Source organism: Leptidea sinapis, chromosome 1 (genome assembly GCF_905404315.1).
Source record: "Leptidea sinapis chromosome 1, ilLepSina1.1, whole genome shotgun sequence".
NCBI lineage: Eukaryota > Metazoa > Arthropoda > Insecta > Lepidoptera > Pieridae > Leptidea > Leptidea sinapis.
The window spans coordinates 31,767,851-31,793,579 of record NC_066265.1 but is presented as its reverse complement, the minus strand read 5'-3'; the positions used below and the strand labels follow the sequence as shown (position 1 = coordinate 31,793,579).

General features: G+C 34.9%; 1 protein-coding gene across 2 annotated transcripts in view; it reads left to right on the top strand.

Moving 5' to 3' along the window:
* The first annotated feature begins 4,892 nt into the window (after positions 1 to 4,892).
* LOC126965835 (CD63 antigen-like) overlaps positions 4,893 to 25,729 on the top strand; it is a 44,229-nt gene continuing 23,392 nt past the window's right edge. For both annotated transcript variants that reach the window (XM_050809708.1, XM_050809630.1), the window contains exon 1: positions 4,893 to 5,080. In XM_050809708.1, the coding sequence (XP_050665665.1) occupies positions 5,021 to 5,080 (60 nt within the window). In that variant the 5' untranslated portion in view covers positions 4,893 to 5,020. The remainder of the gene's footprint in view (positions 5,081 to 25,729) is intronic.

The window sequence follows — 25,729 nt, the reverse complement described above, 5'->3', positions numbered from 1 at the left end:
TTGTTGGAGTACTGTCAAATTAAAAATATTTGGGATTAAACTGTAGGTATTGTTTATAAAACGTTAGGCACTCGAGTGGTTTTGACTGATCACGTGATCAAAGTACTGCGAGTACCTTACCTCGAAAACGCCAGTGCTCACAGTAGAATATGGCGGCGATTTATGACGTCATATAGGTAGTAACCCTAGGGTACTGCGGCAGTATACTGGCAGTCTATAACGGAACGAATTTTTCTACAGTGATAGCACTGTGCAGTGCTCGCAGTGCATATCGGAACATACCCTATATCAGCTTACCTTTCACGACTTACTAACTGTTGTGCGCGACTTCGTTCGCTTGAAATATTTGATTCTATTACGATATATTATGGTGACCAAATATCATGTTGAGCCTTGCTCTGTGAAAAACAAAAACTAATCTATCCAAAAGAAAAGATTCTAGGCTATATTAAAACCTATATGATGTGCAATTAACCTATATATATATATATGTTGTTAGCAGGAAGAGTGCGTCAAGTTTTTTTTTAATTAAAGTTATTATATTTTTTTATAATCGCTTATAAAATGCTTGCATAATGCCTTTATTTATTTACAATGTGTGTGGATTGATGCTTCTACTTTACTCAATAACTCTTGTTTTTTTACTTATTAATTTACATTTACTTTTTTTATGTTTTTGTATTTGACGTTTGAGTATTTTTGTTGCATCAATTTGGTATATACCTATTGTAATTGAAATGATTTGTAAAACGATGTTGATCTTGTTTTAAAAAAGTGGCAAAGAGTTTCTTGCCACTTCTTCCCGTTAAAACTCAACCTTTTCCAAAGTGGTGGTAATTGTAAAAAAGAAAGCGTTTGAAATACAAAAGTGTCATTTCCTTGATCTACATGAATAAAATAATTTGATTTGACCGAGATCCTTTCAGCTATTCCACTGATAGCGTAACATCCAAACATACAACTTAAATATTTATAATTTACTGACATATTTTGTTTGACCGACTAATTGATGCCACTTGCAACCAAAGAAATCCAACCCAGAAAATCGTCTACCATTTATTTTGTCTTGTAACATACAGAGACTCTAGAATTAGATGATGGTAATGATTGAATACCGAAATGAATGGTAATTAAAAAAATTCACCATAAGTGCCAATTTCGTATGGTAAAGAACAAATTAGTGACTTTAGTGATTTGTATAATCTATGGCTTACTATTCGGGCAATTAATAATATGTCTATTATTTATGTCAAAGTCCAAGCCCAGCGTCTAACCGATTTGACAGGCGACCCAAGGTCTGGTACGTACCTCTGTCAGAGGAAAGTCAGAGGATAAGTTTTGCCATACAGAGAGGTACCGTTGCCTGCTTCATGGGCCTTACCTGCCGACTGCGATCTTCATGAAATACTATTTTTTTTATGGAATAGGAGGACAAACGAGCGTACGGGTCACCTGTTGTTAAGTGATCACCGCCGCCCACAATCTCTTGCAACACCAGAGGAATCACAGGAGCGTTGCCGGCCTTTAAGGAAGGTGTACGCGCTTTTTTTGAAGATACCCATGTCGTATCGTCCCGGAAACACCGCACAAGGAAGCTCATTCCACAGCTTTGTAGTACGTGGAAGAAAGCTCCTTGTAAACCGCACTGTGGAGGACCGCCACACATCCAGATGGTGAGGATGATATCCTAACTTGTGGCGTGTCGTGCGAAGGTGGAATTCGGCGGCAGGAATCAGGTTAAACAGCTCTTCGGAACACTCCCCGTGATAAATGCGGTAGAAGACACACAATGAAGCGACGTCTCAACGCAACGCCAAGTGATCCAGCCGTTCACAGAGCACTGGGTCCCCGACAATTCGAGCTGCTCTGCGTTGCACGCGGTCAATACTATTTGTTTTTAATTAATTTTAATACTTTAATAGATATATTTAAGTTTTATTTTATACATCATTATATAGAGTGATATTTATTAAGTAAAATAAATTTAATTTGATTAATTAGACAAAACTCAGATTATGTCGTTTTACCTGTGACTAATTTATATACATTATATAATATACTTAGAAACTTATATATATACGATTTTATAAGAAATTTAAGAAATAAAAGATATAATTATATATAATGACATTTTATTACCTTTCCTTAATGGTACATATTATGATACTACATAGCATATGATATGCTACATAGTACCTATATGATATATTAGGTCTCTTCCAAAAAAAATTTCGTGTATAGGTAGGTTATTCTGATTCTTTTAAGGCGTGTCTCAAGGATAGTCCGACTATAACTTTATTATAGAATACCACAACTAAGGGTGGATAATTAAGGGATGAAATTTCACATTAGATATATATATTACGTCGATCACAATTATTTGTGACAGGATGTTAATCAGTTATCTTGTTTTAAATAGGTATATATTAGGGGTCGGTTTAATGAGATTTAACTTTTAAATTTTAACTTAAATGTTTTATGAAGAAGTAACGATGATTATTTGCAAGCTTAATGGTGGTAAATTCTGGGTTAACTCGCAATAAAGTGGTGGTGTTTATTGTGGGAGTGGAAGTGTATTGTTACGATCAGAAGTCCCAATATTTCTACAGCAACAGAATGTCACTACTACAAGATGGCAATCATCGAACAAAATGACACATATCTAGTACAGGATGTACAGTAGTACATTCTTTGAAAAATTGTAATGAGTAAACTGCTAAAAACCTTTTTCACCGATATATTAATATAACATAACTGCTGTAAGAAAATCTCTCTACAATGTTGAATTCAATTTCGACAATGATTAAATGCCAACCACTAAAACTTTCTCTACAGATATCCACCCAACTCATGTACTGTACATAAGTTGAGTGTGGTAATATGGCAACCCTAGTTTTTACAATATGAAAGTGAGTTGAAGAATGACGGGAAAGTGTTGCCAATATGGTATTTAGCTCTGGTTGACAGACTGGTAATATTGTGACTTGTTATTACTTACGTTTTAAGTATTACTGTCATGGTTGCCACTAGATTTAATATATTTTCTGTTCGCTTATAATATTTTAGTTCATCTTTTAGATCATATGTATATTAGCTATAGTAGTTCAGTTCACTTACAGTATTTTTAGAGTACTGAATCGGTCTAAATAGCTTTCCAAATAGCACATTATATTTAAATTTTTAATTAGAACAGGTTTAGTAATTTTTAGTTTAAAGAAGGACATAATATATACCATTCCAGAAGTTTCTGTACACGTATAAAAAAGAAAGAATCCCACCATACATTGTTTTGTTGTATCTCAAAGGGATAAGCCAGTGTTCTTGATGAAAGCTCCCAGCCTTGCTTACCCCATTTGTCGTACCGCTCTTCGACAAGCCTGGCCTAGTATCGGAATACTGGGTCTCGAAATCTCGAGCGATTGCGAAAATCACAGTCATCTGGAGGGCAAAGCCAAGTTGGCTTCGAAGAAGCTGGGCGTCATAAATAAAGCACGGCACTATTTCAATACAATCCACATTCTCGCGCTCTACAAAGAGCAGTTCCGACCGACATGTGGAGTATTGTTGTCATTACTGGTCTGGCGCACCCCAGTATCAGCTCGAACCATTTGAACGCGTGGAATGCAGAGCTGCCCGAATTTGGGGGATCCAGATCTCTGTGAACGGCTCAATCACCTGGCGTTGCGAAGAGACGTCGCGTCATTGTGTGTCTTCTACCGCATCTATCATGGGGAGTGTTCCGAAGAGCTGTTTCAACTAATTCTTGCCGCTGTATTCCAACTTCGCAAGACACGCCACAAATTAGAATACGATCGCCACCATCTGGATGTCTGGCGTTTCTCCACAGTGTGGTCTTTAAGGAACTTTCTTCCAGGTACAACCAACTCTGGAATGAGCTTCCTAGTGCGGTGTTTCCGGGTCGATGCGCCATAAGTACCTTCAAAAAAAGCGCGAACACCTTCTTTAAAGGCCGGCAACGCTCCTGTGATTCTCCTCTAGTGTTGCAAGAGAATGTGGGCTCCTGTGATCATTTAACACCAGGTGACCTCGTTTGTCCTCCTTTTCCATTTAAAAAAAATCATCGTCATATTTCAACCATTACACACAAAACCTTAACATATTATGCCTATGACCTACACCTTCCATCATGAATCACTTCGTCTTTCACAGTTCAGTTGATTTGAGTTTATCGTAAACGAATGAAAATAATAATTATAGACTTAAGCGGTTTGTGTTTAAATTTTATAATAAAATATGATTTCCAATATCAATCTGTAAGTAAAGTTATTTTTTAAAGTTTTATTTTTATTTTGAATAGACTTCTCAAAAGTATTTCTCTATAATTATTTATAAATCTCTTATGAATATTTACAAAATAAATATGTTATTAGGAAGGAACCTATTAAGTATACTACGCACGCATTATTCAATGATATTATAGTATTAAATATCAATTATCATTGGCATTATTACAATTCAAATCATAATTGGACAACAAACTAGTATACCAGCTATTTTATTCTAGATTAGTAAGTATTCATATTTTAATCTGAGATGGCGAATCACTAGCGTTAATTGAGCTAGAAGAAATCACCTCACCTTTACTATACAGTGAACCTTAATCTCTCATCTGACAGCAATCGGAGCTCATGATGATGATTCAGCTGTGTTAAAAGAATTCCAAAATTGACTTTAATCTTGAGAAGTTGAGATGCGTAGGCCACGGCCTACCTACTACTAGCGAGATGAGATCTCAGAACGAGATAGAAGTACACGAAGCTTACAATATTATGTGCGAGAAAAAGCGAGAGAGCGAGATAGTTGAATGAGGGGTCACGGAGTAATCATAGCGCGGGGTCGCGGGAAGGGCAGGCGTCGCCATCGCGATCTCTCGTTTATTTTCATTTAGTCGTGTACGCCAAGACGCGCGAGTAGTACTGTTCCGCCATTTGTTTTTAATCAAGTAAATTTGTGAGTGACCTCAACTTGTGAAGTTTTGTGTAGTCTTATTGTGTTCAAAATGGGGTGTGGAACGAGTTTTGTGAAATATGTGCTGTTTTTCTTCAACTTGGTTGTTGCGGTGAGTTTTGGATAAAGGGCGGGAGAACCGGTTTTGATACGTTTAAATGCTCAGCGAATAGTAAACCCATGCCGAGGCTTTGGAAGTTGGAACTACGTGGCCACTGGCCTGGTGCCCAGTAGAATGTGACGGAATGTTGCTCGTTGAATAGTGGCTAGGGCGTAAATGAAACTATGAGTCAGATATAAATATCATTATAATTCGAAGTAGCCCTATATTACATCGTTTTGTTCAAATATTTCAAGTTTAGTTCACCAGTAAGTTCTGTTGGTAGACAGTCAAAAATTTTACCTAGTTACCATGTTACAATATGTAACCAGCTTCATTTAAATGTTTAAATAACCAAGCGCGAGTAGGCTGTACATAAATTACAGAGCAACAGGTTTACCTTTTTCGTTGTGAGTTTTTATAATACTAACCGATCTTCATTTTCATTCACGAATCACGAGTTCGATGTAAGTATGTGAATATTCTTTATCTATCTGTTCTTTGATCTTTTGCAGTACCTTCAGTGGTATGTACTATGTGGTCTGTCTACGGCCTACGCCCCACGGTTCGCTGAAGTTGTCAGCTAGGTTTCGCCCCCCTAACGTATCTCATTTCCGTTCGCACCTCACGGTCCAATAGTCAGTAGTCAGTACTCAATACAATAATAACTATCTGCTAGTTTTCCTGAGTACTGGAAATGGAAAGTTCGAAACGGGTCATTGGGTAGGTACCTACTATCGTAAGGCTGTGTAAAAAACTTTAAAACGCGTGTAATTATTACTGTGTTTTTACATTAGGTTTTTTGCGTGAAAGTTACATTTTTGTTGTTACATATTTTATCCAACCGGAGGTTTCGTGACCTTTTCAGAGCAGGTTTTCAGGGGGTACAGCAAATACCACTTCCGAGGCCTGAATGACTCTAAACTTCACAATGACAACTATGACAAATACTAGGTAGGTATATCCACTCCTGTCACCCGCAGTTCCCCTGAAAAGGTCATGAAATGTCGGGTTAAATAAAATAATAATAGAAATGTAACTTTTACGCAAAAAAACTTAAGTAAAAAATCAGTTACAGTTACAATACGCGTTTTAATCCTTTAAAAGGTATTTTATTTTAAAAACTTGTAACATTCGCGTTAATAAAAGACAATACCTACTACGTAGGTATTTGCTTAAAAACAGAATCCTTTTTTGTTGTGTAATAAGTATGTTAAGTACCTATATGTATATATATAAGTTTATGTACCTACCTACAAGAATTTTGATATCTATAATGTGTAATTTGTTACTAAGAAATAAAATAAATAGATAAAAGCAATCAAACAAGATATTTCGTAGTAATATATATTTAAGCATGAAAAAATCTATTAGTACCTATGAATTACGGCTGCTACAAAACGACTAATAGGTATACTAATATTATAACTTATTAACTTTGTTACCAGGTAGGTACTAATATTTGAGCCGGCATTTGAAAACTTTATTATAATAAATGTAAAATAATGGTATAAATTGTAACAATTTTTACCATATTAATTATAATATGGTATAATGAATAGGTATATTCATTATTAATATACCTTTTCATTATTATAAACTCGAAGCGATTTAGTGAAACTTATCGGAATTAACACAAACCCAAAGCCGTTAATAAATTAAAAAAAAACACCACTCAAAATTTCAGTTAGACTATTACGGCTTATGAGATAACAGGCCGCTGACAAACAGGCACCGTACTAAGTAACAATTATCTATATTATGATAATATCACTATACCAGCTACCAGTGGGAGGCTCCTTTGCACAGGATGCCGGCTAGGTTACGGGTAGGTAACGGCGCTTATTTCAGCCGTCAAGCAGTAATGTGTAAGCATTACTGTGTTTCGGACTGAAGGGCGCCGTAGCTAGTGAAATTACTGGGCAAATGAGACTTAAACATCTTATGTCACAAGGTGACGAGCACAATTGTAGTGCCACCCAGAATTTTTTAGTTTTTCAAAAACCCTGTGCGGCCGCACTGCATTGTAATGGGTAGAGCGTATCAATTACCATCAGCTGCTCGTCTCGTCCCTTATTTTGATTAAAAAAATACCATTTACTATACACACAGTATCATTTTGTTTTGCACAAAATTTAAATACAGTTTTCATTTAGTAGGTAATTAATTTACTTAGTTATATGAGGAAAATTCTTGTCTGCGTCATTGTGTGATACATCTGTCATATAATACGTATAATTGAATGAGATATTTATTATATGACGTCATATAACTACTAAATGGTGATTCAATAATTTCAGTTCAGTCATTCAGGGGTATTACGATCACGTCATTCGACTTTGGTATGTCGATAGTGTAATGATCAATTTTAGAACGTGATTATATGTGGGTTTACTTTTATACGTGACTTTAATTGTTATGCATATTTTAAAGATTTCAACGATAAGCTGATAAAATTATTCTTTTAGTTCAATTACTATTTATTACTCCACGTACTTATCACGGGGAGGTTCCGAAGAGCTGTTTCACCTGATTCCTGCCGCCGAACTCCACCTTCGCACGACACGCCACAAATTAGGATATCATCCCCACTGTCTGGATCTGGCGGTCCTCCACAGTGCGGTTTTCAAGGAGCTTTTTTCCACGTACTACAAAGCTGTGGAATGACCTACCTTCAAAAATCGCGCGTACACCTTTCTTAAAGGCTGTCAACGCTCCTGTGATTCCTCTGGTGTTGCAAGAGAATGTGGGTGACGGTGATCAGTTTTAACCAGGTGACCCGTACGCTCGTTTGTCTTCCTTTTCCATAAAAACGTACATTTTCCATGATTTAATATTATTTCGGAAAAGATCCAAGACAGTACATAAAAGATGTTGCAGTTTATCACCTATCCTATTTAAAATTTATAGCGAGATATTTTAATAGGGCGATATATAAGGCATAAATTTAGAATTACCTCAATTTCTTAAGAAATAAATGGGTCAGCTTAATTGATTATACAGGGCGCATCAAAAATAGCTAATATAAAATAGCTCTACAGCTCACTCTACCTGGATAATTAGAATCGTTTATTGACATCATCGCAACCTCTGCTTGCGGCCATTTTTTAACCGGCAACTATGGCTTATCGTAAATAGAAAATATAAAACCTTAATTTTATATTAAAATAAAAAATAAAAAACAGATGACTATTACTAATTACCAACAATAAACCAATATTTTGCCAATTCTTTACATAATTTCCTTTAAAGTTACGTAAAATTCATTAAAAACATACAGTTGATCATACTGAACTGGAGCGAGAATCCCTTGAAATCATGGCAACCTCGGCAATTGCTGCATTTTTGTAACTGGCAACCATGGATTACCGTAAATAGTAAATATAAAATTTCTATTAAGTATTAAAAATTGCCTGCAGAAAATAGCAGTGGGATCTTGTAACTATAATTATCAATATATATTGTAGTACCTTCTTCTTACCAACATGAAATGACGAAATAATCAAGAAATTACCCTATGCGTAACGCTAGCTAGCGCACGTTTGTAAAGTTCTTGTTTCGCATTCACCAGCTTACTCCCCGTGTAGGTATCGAAATCGTAAGTACGTGCGGCGGCCACTACAGAGTAGGCCAGTCAGTAGGGACTCACGAGCGAGCAGGGACGCACGCGCGAGCTTATTATTATAATAAAATTTCCATTCGTGATAGCTACCTCCCTATTTATTTCATATATTATATAATATCAAGTAGGTTTGACTATGACGTGGTCTTCCAACGCATAAATTACTATCTGCAACTAATGTAGGTTTAACAACGAAATAATATTGATTTATAATAACGATTAACATATCTATTTATATTAAAGGAAAAACTGAATTATTTTTTTAAGATGACCTTATACTAGGTAGGTAGGTACAGTTTTAAGTAAAGAAGTGAACCCTAATATCGTCAGAATAGGTAAGAGTCACGCGATAGAAAGAGAAGCAGAGGCTTCTAGATGAATACAAATGTAGATATAATACTAATGTAGCGCTGTGCGACCTGAATTACACCTTATTGTATGACCGCAAGAGGCCACATTTCTTTAATTTCTATAATATTCTTTACCCAAGTCAAGAAATCACCGTTTGCGTAACGCTAGCGTTCGTTCGTAACGCTCTCGTCACGCATTCACCAGCTTACTCCCCGAGTCAAGCGTGCCTAGAGAAGATTTACTTCAAAATAATTTGTATGTGATATTCATACGATACACGCACTTGTAAGGTATAACAGAGGAGGCTTACACAAAGTGACATTAGTATAACAGTAAATAACGTGTTATCAGTATAAGACCCACTTTGATAGCTGTACACCAGTTCATAATTCATATAGCCCTGGTTATTTTAACTTCTTGCTTGTAAACTCCAATCATATCATTTATTTATTTATTTACTAGGCACAAATAGCAAGTGTAATTACAGAAGACCTAATGCGACAGTGACAAACAAACAAGAATAATAATCATTTCTACAGCGTGGCGATACAGTGGCGATCATATTATCACTAGCTAACCCGACAGACGTTGTTCTGTGCATAGTAAAACAAATACTGTTTTTTTATGTATTTGTCAATAATATTTCATAACACCAAGAATTATTTTGTAAAATATGCTCCCTGTCAATGACGTTCTATATTATGACGTATAGAACATCATTGCTCCCTGTTGTTAACTGTAATGAAATTGTTTCACAGCAGAACCGTCAAACCGTGCATCAATAAATTCTCTCATAGAAAATATATCCATACAAAACAAATATTGGAATTAAAAATAATTATGGGTCTCAAATCGTAATAAAAACTATCCTATCTCTCAAGTTGGACTAAATTGTACTCCATGAAGTAATCCCCATTAAAATCCGTTCATTAGTTTAGGAGTCCATCGCGGACAAACAACGTGTCACGTAATTTATATATATTAAGATTAAAGGAAACAGATAGAACTACTATAATCATAAAACAATCAAAAAATAACTTTTGACAATTGAAATTTTCAAACAAATTAAAAAAGGAAAAAAATATTTTAATCACCCCTTACGTGGTCGCACAAGTCGTCAGTCGTCAGTGCCTACGCTAGCGCGCGGCTACTAGATTACTTATAAGTTATAGGGCGTTACGAAATGATTTTACGTTTTTGACGTTCAGCTGATGGTAATTGATACGCCCTGCCCATTACAATGCAGTGCCGCGCAGGATTCTTGAAAAACCCAAAATTCTGATCGGCACCACTATCGCCTTGAGACATTAGATGTTAAGTCTCATTTACGCAGTAATTTCACTAGCTACGGCGCCCTTCAGACCGAAACACAGTAATGCTTACACATTACTGCTTCACGGCCGAAATAGGCGCCGTTGTGGTACCCATAATCTAGCCGGCATCCGGTGCAAAGGAGCCTCCCACTGGTATGTATCTATTAAATTCAACTTTGACAAAGTCAAGCCAACTAGATTTCTCTGTAAATAGAAAATAACTTTTCATGGTATTCGGTTCAAAAGTAATAAAATTCGATCGAGTGTGGTTCGCGTGTCACTCGTGACTCGTTGTTTCGCCCTGGTAACAGGCAACAGGTGCGCTTCTCTGAATAATTAACGACACGGAAACTCTACGTGTGCGCTATGGGCATAAACACTGCTGTTTGTAACTTTTGTAGGTTACTAATAGGGCTGTCGCTCGTCACAAGGATAATTCTCCAAAAAATTTTTTTTTTTTTTGGAATAGGAGGACAACGGAGCGTACGGGTCGCCTGGTGTTAAGTGATCACCGCCGCCCACATTCTCTCGCAACACCAGAGGAATCACAAGAGCGTTGCCGGCCTTTAAGGAAGGTATTACGCGCTTTTTTTGAAGGTACCCATGTCGTATCGTCCCGGAAACACCGCACAAGAAAGCGTCTTTGTTCTTTCAATCGTAACAGTGAGCGGACCTGTTTTTTTTTAATGAAAATAAGGGACGAGAAGAGCAGGACGTTAAGCTGATGGCAATTGATACGTCCTGTCCTTTACAATGAAGTGCCGCTCAAGATTCTTGAAAAACCCCATAAATTATAAACGGCACTACAATTGCACTTGTCACCTTGAGACATAAGATGTTAAGACCATTTGCCCAGTAATTTCACTAGCTACGGCGCCTTTCAAACCGAAACACAATAATGTAACACATTACTGCTTCACGGCAGAAATAGGCGCCGTTGTGGTACCCATAAACTAACCGGCATCCTGTGCAAAGGAGCCTCCCACTGGTAAACCAGGACCTGTTTTACAACATGTTAAGCACGTACATATATATATATAGAAATAAAGTCCAAAGTACTGAAAAACAGGAGCCTATTTATAATGCCTTACAGACGATTTTTTGTCGTTAATTTGCAAACTCCGTCGTCAAAATAATTTTCTAGACTTTTCACCACATAATAAGTTACTATTAGATATAAAAGTATTAAAATAATTAAAAATTAAAATAGTGTTAAAATTTAATATTACAAAGCTTTTATACCTTCTCTTAGTTTCTTTTTATTATCTTTTATCTTTCTACTTATCAAAATGAATTCATCTACTAATTACTATGCTATTTTGAATGAAAGTCTAATTTCATTTAGTCGTGAGTGACAACCCTAGACACTAAAGGACGTGATCGATGCCACATAGGACTTCAAATTACCTTTACTAAATACGCAGTTGCGATGCCAACAGAGGGGGCCCCGTAGTTACTCCGATCAGCTTGATAACAATTTTTTCTCATATTACGACATTATTGAGAATTTGCCTATAGAAAAACGAATACAGTAATAGAATAAATGCTGGTGGACTTGAGAACATCTTTCGATTTAAATATCTAAAGTTGAACCCATGATGTTGGCGTAGTCGTGTCGCGGTACGCTACGCCACGATGATCAAGACTTCGGTTTTAAATTCATCGGTAATTAATGGTTTATGGTTAGTAGTTGGATTTGGCGTTCAATAAGTGTTTTTAAAATCCAATTTTTTTTATTTGAATATCTACTCGTAGGGTTGTCTCGTGAGGTCAATTGGTTAGTAAATGTAACTAGAATTGAAACTCAAGGTCTGTCAAGACTAGGGATGAAGATAGGCGGAAAACCGTTCGAAACAAATCTTTTACTAATTAACTTAACTAAAAACGAAAAACCCTGAAAAAATGGTAACACGTTGAAGAAAAACGAATAGCATATTCTTCACTGCCTTAAACGTTAATTAAGTCTTATTATGTTAAGTGTATGATATCTATACTTACATGGTTTTTAAATCCTTAAAAAAATTCTGATATTTCTGATTTACGTCTCAGTAATTATTTTTATGTAAATTTCCTCTACACAAATAAAATTTGAAAAACAAAATTTTATGAACGATGCGGGTTTCGAACCCACGACCTCCGGCGTTCCGTGCCGGTGCTCTAACCAACTGAGCTAACCGTTCGAGTACCGCCTCGTTATAAAAATTCTGTTTTCTTTTGTTCAACTCTCAGGTTGTGGCTTCATCTACAGGATCTACTTTACAGTTGATAACCTGCTCAACCACAATATTTGCATATTAGGAAATTGACTTGAGATGTCGCTCTAGCAAATCTAAACAATATGTTATATTTTTAAAGTGATAACCCTCACTTCTAGGATAGGATAGTAATAACCCTCACTTCTTGGATAGGATTCATCCTAGAAGTGAGGGTTATCACTTTAAAAACATAACATATTGTTTATATTTCCTCTGTATTGTTCGATACTAAAATCCAACCATGTTATTACCCAGATAAAAGCTGTGCAAGTTAACATCAGAATGAAATATGGCCATAAAACAATACGTCATTAAAGTTATTATTGTATCAATAAATATATGGACATTAAGTTATGAGGTCGGGCTAGTCAACCAGCTTTTAATTACAGTGACGTCACACACTTTGTTTATAGCGGTCACTGTACAATATTTATTAAGGGCTCATATATTTAAAAAAAAAATGGGATGCTTAACATCAAATGTTACAAATACTTCATTGGTACCTATTTAAAAAAAAAGTTTTTTTTTTTTTCATGAAAATACCGGACGAGACGCGCCCTGCCCATTTCAATGCAGTGCAGCTCAGGATTCTTGAAAAGCCCAAAAATTCTGAGCGGCACTACAACTGCGCTCGTCACCTTGAGACATAAGATGTCAAGTCTCATTTGCCCAGTGATTTCACTAGCTACGGCGCCCTTCAGACCGAAACACAGTAATGCTTACACATTACTGCTTCACGGCAGAAATAGGCGCCGTTGTGGTACCCATAATCTAGCCAGCATCCGTTGCAAAGGAGCCTCCCACTGGTAATAACTTGATACTGATCTAAATAACAATAAACTTACTGACTTTAAGTCGCTATAGAACAAATTCTACATAATGTAAAATCTATGTTTTAAACTATTAAACTTATTTTTTTTCTTTATCTCTAGTTTAAAAACAGCTAATAGTATTCACAATTGTATTTTCGCTTTTGTCACACTTTCGCAGTTCTTGTGCATAATAACTATGTGATCCATATTAGCACTTATTAAGTTGGTCAGTGATGAAAATCTTGTGTTGTCATCAGTCTTTGATTCTTTTGTAACTTTTCAAGTAAATCGGATGTTAAAGTGCTGAACAACACATTGATTAGCGCATGTACAAATCTAGCCACTATAAAGCTTGTAAATATATCAAATTAATCAATAAAAGTAAAATTTTTGCTTAAAAGACACGATTTACGTCGGCATTGTTGAGAAAAAAACCCTTAATTACCCTTTGGAAAATTTCGTCTCTGTGACCGCCTTAACCTCGGTAGTCATACAAATGCGACAGGCGTCACGTCGGCAGCATTCAGGTCAAGGAGGAATCCTTAAGTTTCAAGGAAAATCTTGTACGCGAGAGAAATTAATTGTGTTTCCAACATTACTTCATTACACCATCTTCATTATTAATTTGGGAATGGGATAACATTTTTTTTGCTTTATAACAATGACAGTCACTACGATTGGATTCTTAAGTAAGTTATACTTCCAGATAGGGCCTCTTACTGCTAGACAACGTATGCAAACAGGACATGTGGAAGCCTATTATTAGCTCGATTGAATTATGTTTGTTTATTATTTTATTGTACGAGTATGTAAAACTAGCTGTTGGCTTTCTTAAAAATATTAAAGTAAAGTAACAATATATGTTTCTAAGGCCTACGTCTAAAGAGTGTACTTAGACTTTGCTCGGACTTTACTTACGTAAAACTAAGTATAAGCTTAGCATAATCTTTGATTTCATTTATATAGGCATTGACAGCTGAAATTATGCTGAGTTTATGCTAAGATAGCTCAATAATAAAGTCAAGTTCGAGTTTTATAACACTCAGCTAAGTTTTACTTAAGTAAAGTCTAAGTACGCTCTATAGATATCAGCCTTAATTAATACTCCCGCAACAATATTAAGTTTACTGAATAGATAATGCACTTCCCGAACCCCTTCCTGTATCTGACACTTCCGTTATATAACAGATGGAGTTTTGTCTCCTGTTATCATTCAGATAAGGTTTGTTACGTTCTACTTCTGCACGCGACTTTGTCTGCACTGAATTGGATCCAGAGAAAAATTTAAAAAGAGTTATAAAAAATAATGGGATGAAACTCAATTCAATGTTGCCAAACTCTTGTGATTCCTTTGATATTGTTACAATAGAATATGGGCTTCGGTGGTCAAATACCATCTGATGATCTGTATTTGGTAGTTTGTCCTCCTCTTCCATATAAAATAACTAGCTGACCCGACAGACGTTGATCTGTAAAAAATACTGTTTTATAGGAATTTGCCGATAATATTTCAAAACATCAAGAATTATTTCGTAAAAAATGCTCCCTGTTGTTATAATTGTTTCACAGCGGAACTGTCAAACCGTGCGTCACTAAATTCTGTCATAGAAAATATGTTCATACAAAACAAATATTGAAAATAAAATAATTATGGGTCCCAAATCGAAATAAAAACTATCCTATCTCTCAAGTTGGACCAAACTGCACTCTATGAAGTAGTCACTCACTCTATGATTACTTACATTAAAATCCGTTCATTAGTTTAAGAGTCCATCGCGGACAAACAACGTGTCACGTAATTTTTATATATTAAGATTATTAGTAGACGATTTGAAATATTAAATATTTGGTTACAATACAACCACAATTACGTCATTGTTTACTCTCCGGATTTTATGTACACGAAGTAATATTATGACTTAAAACATATTATATATTTTGTAATTATTTCAAGTATCTGATGCAGAGGAATCTCATTACACTTCCTTGTTTCTGTACTCCCATCCTATGTTAGTTCTTGCACTTAAATATAATATGAAAAGAAAGAAATTAAGAAATTATTAATTAGATAAGCGAATTTGTTAAAAACTGTGATAATTATAATTTAATTCAGAACCAAGCATAAACTCGTTACGCCTATTACTCGGTTTAGTCGAGTTAAGAAGTATTTTGTTGGGCGATTATGTTTTTACAACATGATCCCAGAAAATGCTTCTACGATTTAGCCGAATTTTTTAATTACACTAAGTGTGAGAATTAGTTACAATATAGTATAAGAATGTATTTTTAATATCATAAGAATGTATAAAATGTATAAGACTTATTTATTTTATGTATAATATTGCTGTGCCCTTGCAGGGCGTCACATATTGTCTACCCATTAATGTACCTACCCTAACCTACCCTACTGTAAAATGTGACTTGCAATAAAATATTTTGATTTGGTTTGAAGGTGAAATGTGCAAAACAAAATAATGTCAAATTCAAAGGAATTGTTAAAAAACGTTTGTGTTTTAAAGGTAACTTTTTCATAATATAAATGATTTTCATTCAGACAGGTAATGTTCGCTACATTTAAATTATAATCGATTTTATTGTGACGAAATTTTATTTATCAATAAAAGACCTCTGGTGTTGCGGAAGATTGTGGGCGGCGGTGATCACTAACATAACAACAGGTGACCCGTACGCTCGTTTGTCCTCCTATTCCATAAAAAAAAAGCCCCGTCTTGCGTTCGTTCTTCTCAGTACTGAGGCATAAATTTTCGGATGGGTGGTAGTTTTTGACGTTCAATGAATGATTGCAAACTCTTCTAGAGCATAGTGACTCGTATAATTCTCTCATAAGTCTAACAACCTTAATATGTAACTATAGAGTACATACGGATGTTTGCCCTAGTAACGAATTTGGTCGACTCAACCTGACTGAGTCACGTGATCTTGTGTATGACATCATTGTATGCAAGACGCCAGCTTGACGCCCATCTCGAGGAGCCTTTGAAGGTTATAATGTACTTATCAAATATAGCTCATAATATGTACTTACTGAATGTTTTGAAATTGTTTTAAACTTGTCGCTGTTGCAATGTTCGAGTATCACAGTGGTTTTTGGCTAGATATTTGATAAATTATTATTTATTTAATACCACGTAGAATACGATAATAATATGTTATATTCAGTATGTAAAACGAATTCTGGGTAGTGACGTTTCAAAATAGCTTAGTTTAAGCCTAATTGTATAAAGTTTATTTGACTTTGACTTTGAAACAGATATGGAATTTTCTCAGATTGTTAATGGATTCATTTGAGCATAACCCATTATAATAATAATAAGTAACTATATAATGGTGTCATGGCTTACGATTAAGATAATACGGTTTTTTAACTATCTATACCAATAAATGGAAAGGCGTTTTTTCTTTCGGTTCTACTGTGAAAACTACTCAACCGAACGGAATAATACTTTTACCATAAAATGCAGCGTGTTCCGGAGATGGTTTAAGTATATTTTATGGTGTTTACTTCTCATGAACCTATTTTTTTTACTTAGAAATACCTATATATATTCGCAATGCAAATACATAATTGAGTCAACGACATTTCATAACATATGACAATTTCTACAATGAGCGGGTGCGAGGTACTTAATTTGTATGGCATTGAAATTGACATTAAAATTAATTATTTTTAATATTAATTTCACTAATTTATGCCAGCGACTTAGCTATGTTGTTCATAATATAATGGTGATCAACAAATATCCTATACCTAAAAGGAACAAAGATATTTCATACATTTCCTTTCTATCCGGTTTTCATGATTGTTGGTCAAATACAAATTTTAATTTTTATAAGTCTGATGGCTTGTACGAATCCGGGCGTTATAGTGAAAATAGATTTTATATACCTAAGTCCCTTTGATACCCTTTTGGCTGCTTTTTCTACTATAAGTCCTATTAGGTTTTTAGTACAACACATTTTGTTATTTCGGCAATAAATTCGTAAACGTGCATTATACTAACTCCCAAAATGTTTTTCTGATCAATGTAAAAAAAACAATTCTCATTCAAGTCTAATCAAACAATAAATAAAAATAATGATGGCAATCTTACGCCATGACACCATTATATTGCAACGTCGTTACATAATTCGTCATGGTTTCACCATGAAATGAGTCATTCAACGATAACACAAAAAAAACGCAATTACAAATTGACGGTAGTTTATAAATCAGTATTACGTCACCGGCTTTCGTGCATGTACAGGTACACGACACATTGTTCTTAATAAGTCTCGCTTTAGTTATGCCGTCATTTCATAAGTGTAAAGATTGAGTGCACTTACTCAATTGGCCGATTTGTTACGTGGTCACTTGCCTTTACATAATATTGTTAATTTGTTGTGTGACTACTCCATTAAATTCGCGTTTATAAATGTACTAGTCAGAAATCTACAGAAATCATCAGAGTTGGGCATATTCTGATTCAAATATTTTTTATTTTATTCAAATAGGATTCTAATCACCAGTGGGAGGCTCCTTTTCACAGGATGCCGGCTAGATTACCACAACGGCGCCTATTAAGCTATGAAGCGGTGCAAGCATTATTATGTTTCGGTCTGAAGGGCGCCGTAGGTAGTGAAATTACTGGGCAAATGAGACTTAACATCTTATATTGTCTCAAGGTGACGAGCGCAACTTTAGTGCCGCTCAGAGCGCTGAGGGGCACTGAATCGTAATGAGCAGGCCGTATCAATTACCATCACTTGAACATCCTGTTCTTCTCGTCCCTTACTGTCGTAAAAAAAAATCATCACTTATTTAACGTCAGAAACCCCAAACCTGAGACTAACGGGCGCAACTAACTACAAATACAGGTGTCCCTAAATTCAACACCAAGCTGAAACGGGACGATAGGCTAGATGGTAAACATCGTCAGAAAAATAATTCATTCCATGTTCTCTAGAAATTATGGGTATTAAACAAAATGGCAGATTTTTCTCCTTTTTTTTTGATTATTGTGGTTAATGTTAGTTATTTTTGTCAATTTGAAATGTGTCACCATAGTCCTAAATAACATATCTTTGATCACAATAAAGAATAATAACACTGATGAATAATAACAATAATAACTGAATTCAAGATTTTCAAAATATCTCGACTTTAACAGAGCCTCCTGAAAAAAAAATTACTAGAGTGTCTTGGCAAGTGCCACTCAAGTTGAAATCATGTGTTGAGTTTCGATCAACACATTTGTTTAATATTTTGTCTACAGACTATACTGCGTACTCAAACAACGACCAAAATATATTAATAAAACTATAATAGCTGTATAAATGTATACTGTAAACAAGCATATATAATATATGAACACAACATGTATGTCTTAATGCTGGTGTGGTGTTTCATTAGGCTCTACGGTTTGTTTTCCCGTCGCGAGAGAAAATGACATCATCAATTTACTGCAGGCGCCTCTGAGACGCCTTTTGCCTCTTTCAATTCGTCCTATAACTCCTGTTTATTTGCTTTTTATGGTTTTTATATCCAATGCGGTCCTGTGGTGATTATTACAGTAAAATACTAGTTAAAAAGTTTTTTATACGGAAAAGGAGGACAAACAAGCGTCACCTGGTGTTAAGTGATCACCGCAGCCCACATTCTCTTACAACACCAGAGGAATCACAGGAGCCGGCCTTTAAGGAAGGTGTACGCGCCATTTTTTGAAGGTACCCATGTTGTATCCTCCCGGAAACACCGCACAAGGAAGTTCATTCCACAGCTTTTTAGTACCTGGAAGAAAGCTCCTTGAAAACCGCACTGTGGAGGACCGCCACACATCCAGATGGTGGTACCTTAACTTGTGGCGTGTCGTGCGGAGGTGGAATTAGGCGGCAGGAATGAGGTGAAACAGATCTTGGGAACACTCCCCGTGATAGAAGACACACAATGAAGCGACGTCTCTACGCAACGCCAAGTGAAGCTGAAAGTTAATCATGTGGTGGTTTAGTTATGTGTACACAGTACAGACTATTGATGAAAGAATAATAATACTCAATCTTAGTACATATTTATTTATCTAACAAACTTATTCTATTTCTTATACGTAATGTGAAAACTTATGATTCCTTTTTAAGAATGTTGCCGGACACGAGGTTAGGGTTGCCATCTTTTTCTGGAAGGGTATTTCAGAAAGGATAATACATAGTATAAACAGATACATATTGATAGAAAGAGTACATTATGCTAGGTGCTTAAATAAAAATTAAAAAAATCTATTTTTCCCACTTGCTTATAATATAACCTGTCTGATTATGCGTTGTATGGTTTCGGATACCAACATTCAATATAGTTTAGTAAATACAAAGTCTTTATTTGTGTATTTTTTATGAATATGGCTGGCACAATACGAAAAAAAAGTATTTTAGCGAAAAACATTCCTGAAATACACTACAATTCTTTATTTTAGAGTACGGTTCACATCCCTAGACGGGGTAATGTAATTTTCTTATAGTGAAAGTTTACATTAAGAAGAGGTGCAGAAAGCTAAAACGAATTACAATGTATCATGTTACACAAATAAATTAAATAATTTAGTCGTTATAACGTTTTTTCGTCAAGATCAATAAATAGTAGTTAAAAAAAAAAAACTAAAAACACGCTTTTATAGACAACCGAACTAAAATATTGAAAATTTAACATAACCATCAATTCAATTAAAATTATAAAAATTAACCAAAAATCTTATTTTGCAGATTGAAAAATAATTTTATCAAATTAATGTCCGCGATGAATCTACGAAGTTTGAACGAAATCTGGCCGGTTATAAACAAACATACATACAGGTGAAGCTAATAAAAAGCGTATAAAAAAGAGTCAGTAAAGAAAAATATGTGACATATGACAGAATTCACGAAATGATGCAGAATTTAAGAGCTCATTTTACATCTCGTACATGTTACAGTTAATATGCTATCGGCGTTCCAATAAAATAATTGAATATTAACGTTATAGCTTCATAAAGTACGAAGACGTGATAAGAATTTACTTCCTGTTCTGTTACTTAAGTGATACCTGCCGCTTGATACATTAAGATTCCATATAAACAATTGAAACAACTTTTCTTTTTTAATTAAGAATATTTTAATCAACGTTTGATAAAAGTTTTAATATAGATCTCACCCAACGGCTTCCACCAATGTTTTCAATGTTTGTACTGTAATATGCTCCTGAATCAATCATGGTGGAATAAGCAACACGTCTTTTCATGTTGACAATTATCTAATCTAATATATAAAATTCTCGTGTCATGGTGTCAAACATTGAACTCCTCCGAAACGGCTTGACCGATTCTCGTGAAATTTTGAGTGCAAATTGGGTAGGTCTGAGAATCGGACAACATCTATTTTTCATCCCCCTAAATGTTAAGGGTGGTCCACACGATTTTTTTTTTATTTTTTTTTTAATTTTTTCAGCACTAAATAATACATACAACCTCAAATTTTCACCCATATACGATCAACAGTTACCTACTTTTGTATCGCGATTTTAATATAGGCAATACCACGTTTGCTGGGTCAGCTAGTAATATGATAAAGAAGTTATAGGTTTACTCATAAAATCTATACTAATATATAAAGCTGCAGTGTTTGTTTGAACGCGCTAATCTCTGGTACTACTGGTCCGATTTGAATGATTCTTTCAGTGTTGGGTAGTCCATTTAACGAGGAAGGCTATAGGCTATGTTTTTTTTTCAGGTGTAAAATCGAAAACCTATTTTTGCGTGCGCTGCAAAAACTATAGACAATAGAACAAAATGATGTACAGGCTATAATATAGGCAAAATTTTATTACTTATAAAACTATCGCGTGAATTATACTTTATATGGCAAAACAACGTTTGCCGGGTCAGCTATGCACAATGACATATTAAAGTGATGTAAAAAGAATAGCGTGATTAAAACAATACAAAGAAAGAAGACGACTAGTATTTGTCTCTTATGCGTAATAGTAGTAAAAAAAATGGTTACGTTTTGTCATAATGCGTCCCAATTAGGACGTTCTTAATTGTCAAATATCATTGAAATTAAAAGTATTTTTCATTATATATTTCAGAAATCTAATTTTATATTTACTTTAAAAAAAAATGCCGACCGCGTTCTATTTTTTTTTGTACGGGTCACCTGTTGTTAAGTGATCACCGCCGACCACAATCTCTTGCTACACCAGAGGAATCACAGGAGCGTTGCCGGCCTTTAAGGAAGGTGTACGCGCTTTTTTTGAAGGTACCCATGTCGTATCGTCCCGGAAGTCTTGTTTAATTATGAAGGGAGCGCAAAACATTAAACTAATTAAGTGCAACAGATCCAAACTAAATAATAAAAAAACTTTTAAGTTTACTAATGTCCTATAATTGGATGCACAAATACGAACCTATTGAATTGACTAAGGTACTGTGAGAAAGTAGAATCGAAAAAAGTGCTCTCAAAGTGTTTGTTTAGGGATAAAGGTACTTGAACAATGAATGTTTGTTTTCGACTTCACCATATTATAGTCAAGAATGCCACAGAATAAATATTATAGTACCTTCATGCAACTAATGTCAAGAAGTACACGTCGTAATCCTGAAGTGAGTGTATTTTATTAAAACAATATCCAAATTTTCATTATAATAAATTTTTTGACATGGGTTTAACTTCGACTTATTTTGTAGTTTCTGATGCTAATTGATACGCCTTGCCCATTCCAATGCAGTGCCGCTCAAGATTCTTGTAAAACCCAAAAATTCTTAGCGGCACTACAATAATTATGCTCGTCGTCACCTTGAGGCATAAGATGTTAAGTCTCATTTGCCCAGTAATTTCACTAGTTACGGCGCCCTTTAGACCGAAACACAGTAATGTTTACACATTATTGCTTCACGGCAGTCGACCAAATAACAATAAATTAAACACAATTTTAGTGAAAAGGATAGTCTTGTTTAATTTTTAAAAATCAAAGCATTTTCTAATTGAAACCTATTTCTCTTCATAGTTTTAATGTCCACCATTGATAAAGAATAATAATATAAGCCTTTATTCAGATAGTATCATTTACTATCTGGTTGTCTATTGACAAAGGCCTCTTCCAACTTCTTCCACTCTTTTCTATCTTTAGCTAACCTATACCATATCTTGCCTGCTATCGTCCGAAGTTCGTCTGACCATCTCCTGTTTTGTCCCCCCGATTTCTTTTTTAAGTTTCTGGGATACCAGTCTGTGATACATTTGCTCCATTTGTCTATACCCCGAAGGGTGTGTCCCGTCCAGCGCCATTTAAATTTTCTTATAGCATTAGTAAACATTAGTGATTTTTGTTTTCTGTCTTAAATCTGTGTTTCGAACTTTATGTGTTTTATTAATTTTAAATTGATAAAGAATATATAATTACAAGTATTGCCATTGAAGAGAACATCAGTTCACACTTCACACAGGTATGAAGTGGCGAATGGCACTTATAACTTTACATCTTCCCTTGCCAGCTCTTGTTTTCTTTTCATCCAAAACACGTCGATTTTGTGCTTGAATTAATTATTAAAATTAAATTATAAATAATTTGTCTTACTAAAAAGGAGGTCGCCAGAATTTTTCAAGCTGTAATGGGTAGGCGAAATAAATATGATTGAAAAACACTGGTCTGTTGCAATGCGTCTGCCTTCGCAGCTTCGGGGTGTCCACCGTAGTGTCAAAGGGACGTTAGCCCTTAAATTTTAAAACGCTGTCGAAAAAATGAAACTTAAAAACCTGTGAACTTTTTCATTTTGAATTGCTGCTGGTGGATTTTTAAATCGAGCATTAGGTACATGTTAATTAAAAATTCTGCATTCACTCTATACGACCTTTTCATCATTGAACGAAGGTTCGTTGGCCTGTCTGAGTTTCGTTCGAAACTTGATAAATATGTTAATATTATACTTAGAATATTAAAATTTAAATATTATGTGATGAATGAAATAACTGTAACCTTGACATAGTTAGCTCCGCTATGATAATTGTTAACTGGAGTAATTGAAAACCAGCCCCATTATACAATAATCAATGTTCAAGTAAAAAACCATTAATGGTTTTATTTTTAGAATTATCATTTTATTTAGAGGTAAAATAAAATGTCAAAAATCAACATAAATAACAATATACATGAACCTCAACATTAACGTAATAATTATTTTATGTGACACTTAAGTAATTGAGAGTTTGAGGTTATATAAAATGCAAAATTAAAACCGTTTAAAACTGCAAGCTCAAGTGTAGGAAATCTAATTAAACACGTCTGTAGATTGAGTGAAGTAGGTCGACGCCAAGAGAGGTCACTCACCCTATATTAAATTTTATAAGCCCTTTATAAAGCTACCTGTCATAAAAATTTTTTAAAACTTAATTCTTATACGCTGTAGTAACAATTAATATTTGAAATGGACTAACGGTGCTTCTGTTGTTATGTTTTTTTTAAATCAAAGACAAGTAACTATTACCTGATGGTACGGAGTCACTACTACAAATAACTAACTGGAGGAATTTTGTATTTACAAATGTGTTTCATTCTTCTCTGAACTCAGTTTCTTCTATAATCACGCTATGAAACTGCGAGAGGATCCAGTAAAACATAATTCGTTTGTATTTTGCCGTTGCCCAAAGTAAAGCCACAGTTTGATAGAAAAACCAAAATTAATGCACAAACAATTCCATTCTCTACCAGATATGCGTACGATTGCAATTTACGTGTCAACAAGAATAACAAAAGTCACTCATGATTTATTAATACAAACATGGTGCTAGAAACCTAAAAAATAAACCTAATAGAACAATACAGAAGATGGCCAGATGAACTACGAAAGATAGTAGATAAGACATGAACTAACCGGGTAATAATAGAAAAGACAATAAAGAAGTTGAAAGAGGAAGAGGGTTAGTAGTAAACAGAGAAACAGATGGAGTGGCAGAAAAAAATTGCCAGGTGGGTCATTCTGGTTCTTGTTACAACTGAACAATTTGTTATGTTTTTAAAGTGATAACCCTCACTTGGATAATTACACAAATAAAATTTGAAAACAAAATTTTGAAACACTGGGGTTGAGTAGGTTATCAACTGTAAAGTAGATCCTGTAGATGAAGCCACAAACTGAGAGTTGAACTAAGCATACAAGATTTTATGACGATACGTCACTCGAATGGTTAGCTAAGTTGGAAGAGCACTCGCACGGAACGCGAGTGGTCGTGGGTTCGAGTCCGTCCGTACGTTCATAAAATTCTGTTTTCCAATTTTATTTGTTACAACTGTAACGTGACCTCTCAGGCTTGTAGCGACTCTTATTCAGTATGATGTAAGTCTAGATGACAAAATAGTTCAAATAGTCAAATATTTTTAGTGTAAAGATTTTTATTATTTTATCCTTCCCTTTCAATAACTTGAACGGATTCGTATTCAATGAACTGTTTCACTAAAAATATTGATAATTGTTTGTAAAAATTATTTATTTATACGTATCTATTGTTGTCACTGTCCTAACAAAAATTTAAAAGGGGTAACTGAAAACTCAAAATATAATTTAAACTAAAGACTATTTAAGTGGGCCTTTGAACGTTCCGCCTTTTATAATAAACTCAAGTGGTACTCTAAATTAATAACCCTCTTATCAGAGAACAAAGTAGTCATTATCCTTAAAGGATGCCTGATTATATATTGATATAAAATTCTAAGAATTATTGTTATTGTGTTATTGGGCATATAGCTCGACAGACAGATGGCCGTTGGCGCAGTAAATTCTTCGAATGTTGACCACGTACCGGAAGATGAAGTGTTGGTAGGCCCCACAAGATGGACTACGATCGCCGGAATACGTCAGATGAGGGCAGCGTAGGACCGATCGTCATGGCGATCTTTGGGGAGGCCCTTGTCCAGCAATGGTTGTCTTCGAGCTGATATGATGATTGTATATTATACTTACAATATAGTTTTACAATATAATTTAGAAATATGTCACGGTTTCGGGAATTCAAATTCATGTTAAGGAATCAAATATTTTATTGAGATAAACTGACGAGGTGAGCAGGACTCTCACCTGGTGGCACCACTCACAAGAATTATTGATTGGACACACAATTGATACAGTTTTGAGCGGCATCGCATTTGTCTTTTTTCTGGCGCCCTTGAAACCGAAACAAATTAATACTGGCATATTTTTATTATTTTTTATGAAAATAAGAGATGCGACGAGCAGGACCTTCATCTGATGGTAATTGATACGCCCTGCTCATTACAATGTAGTGCCGCTCAG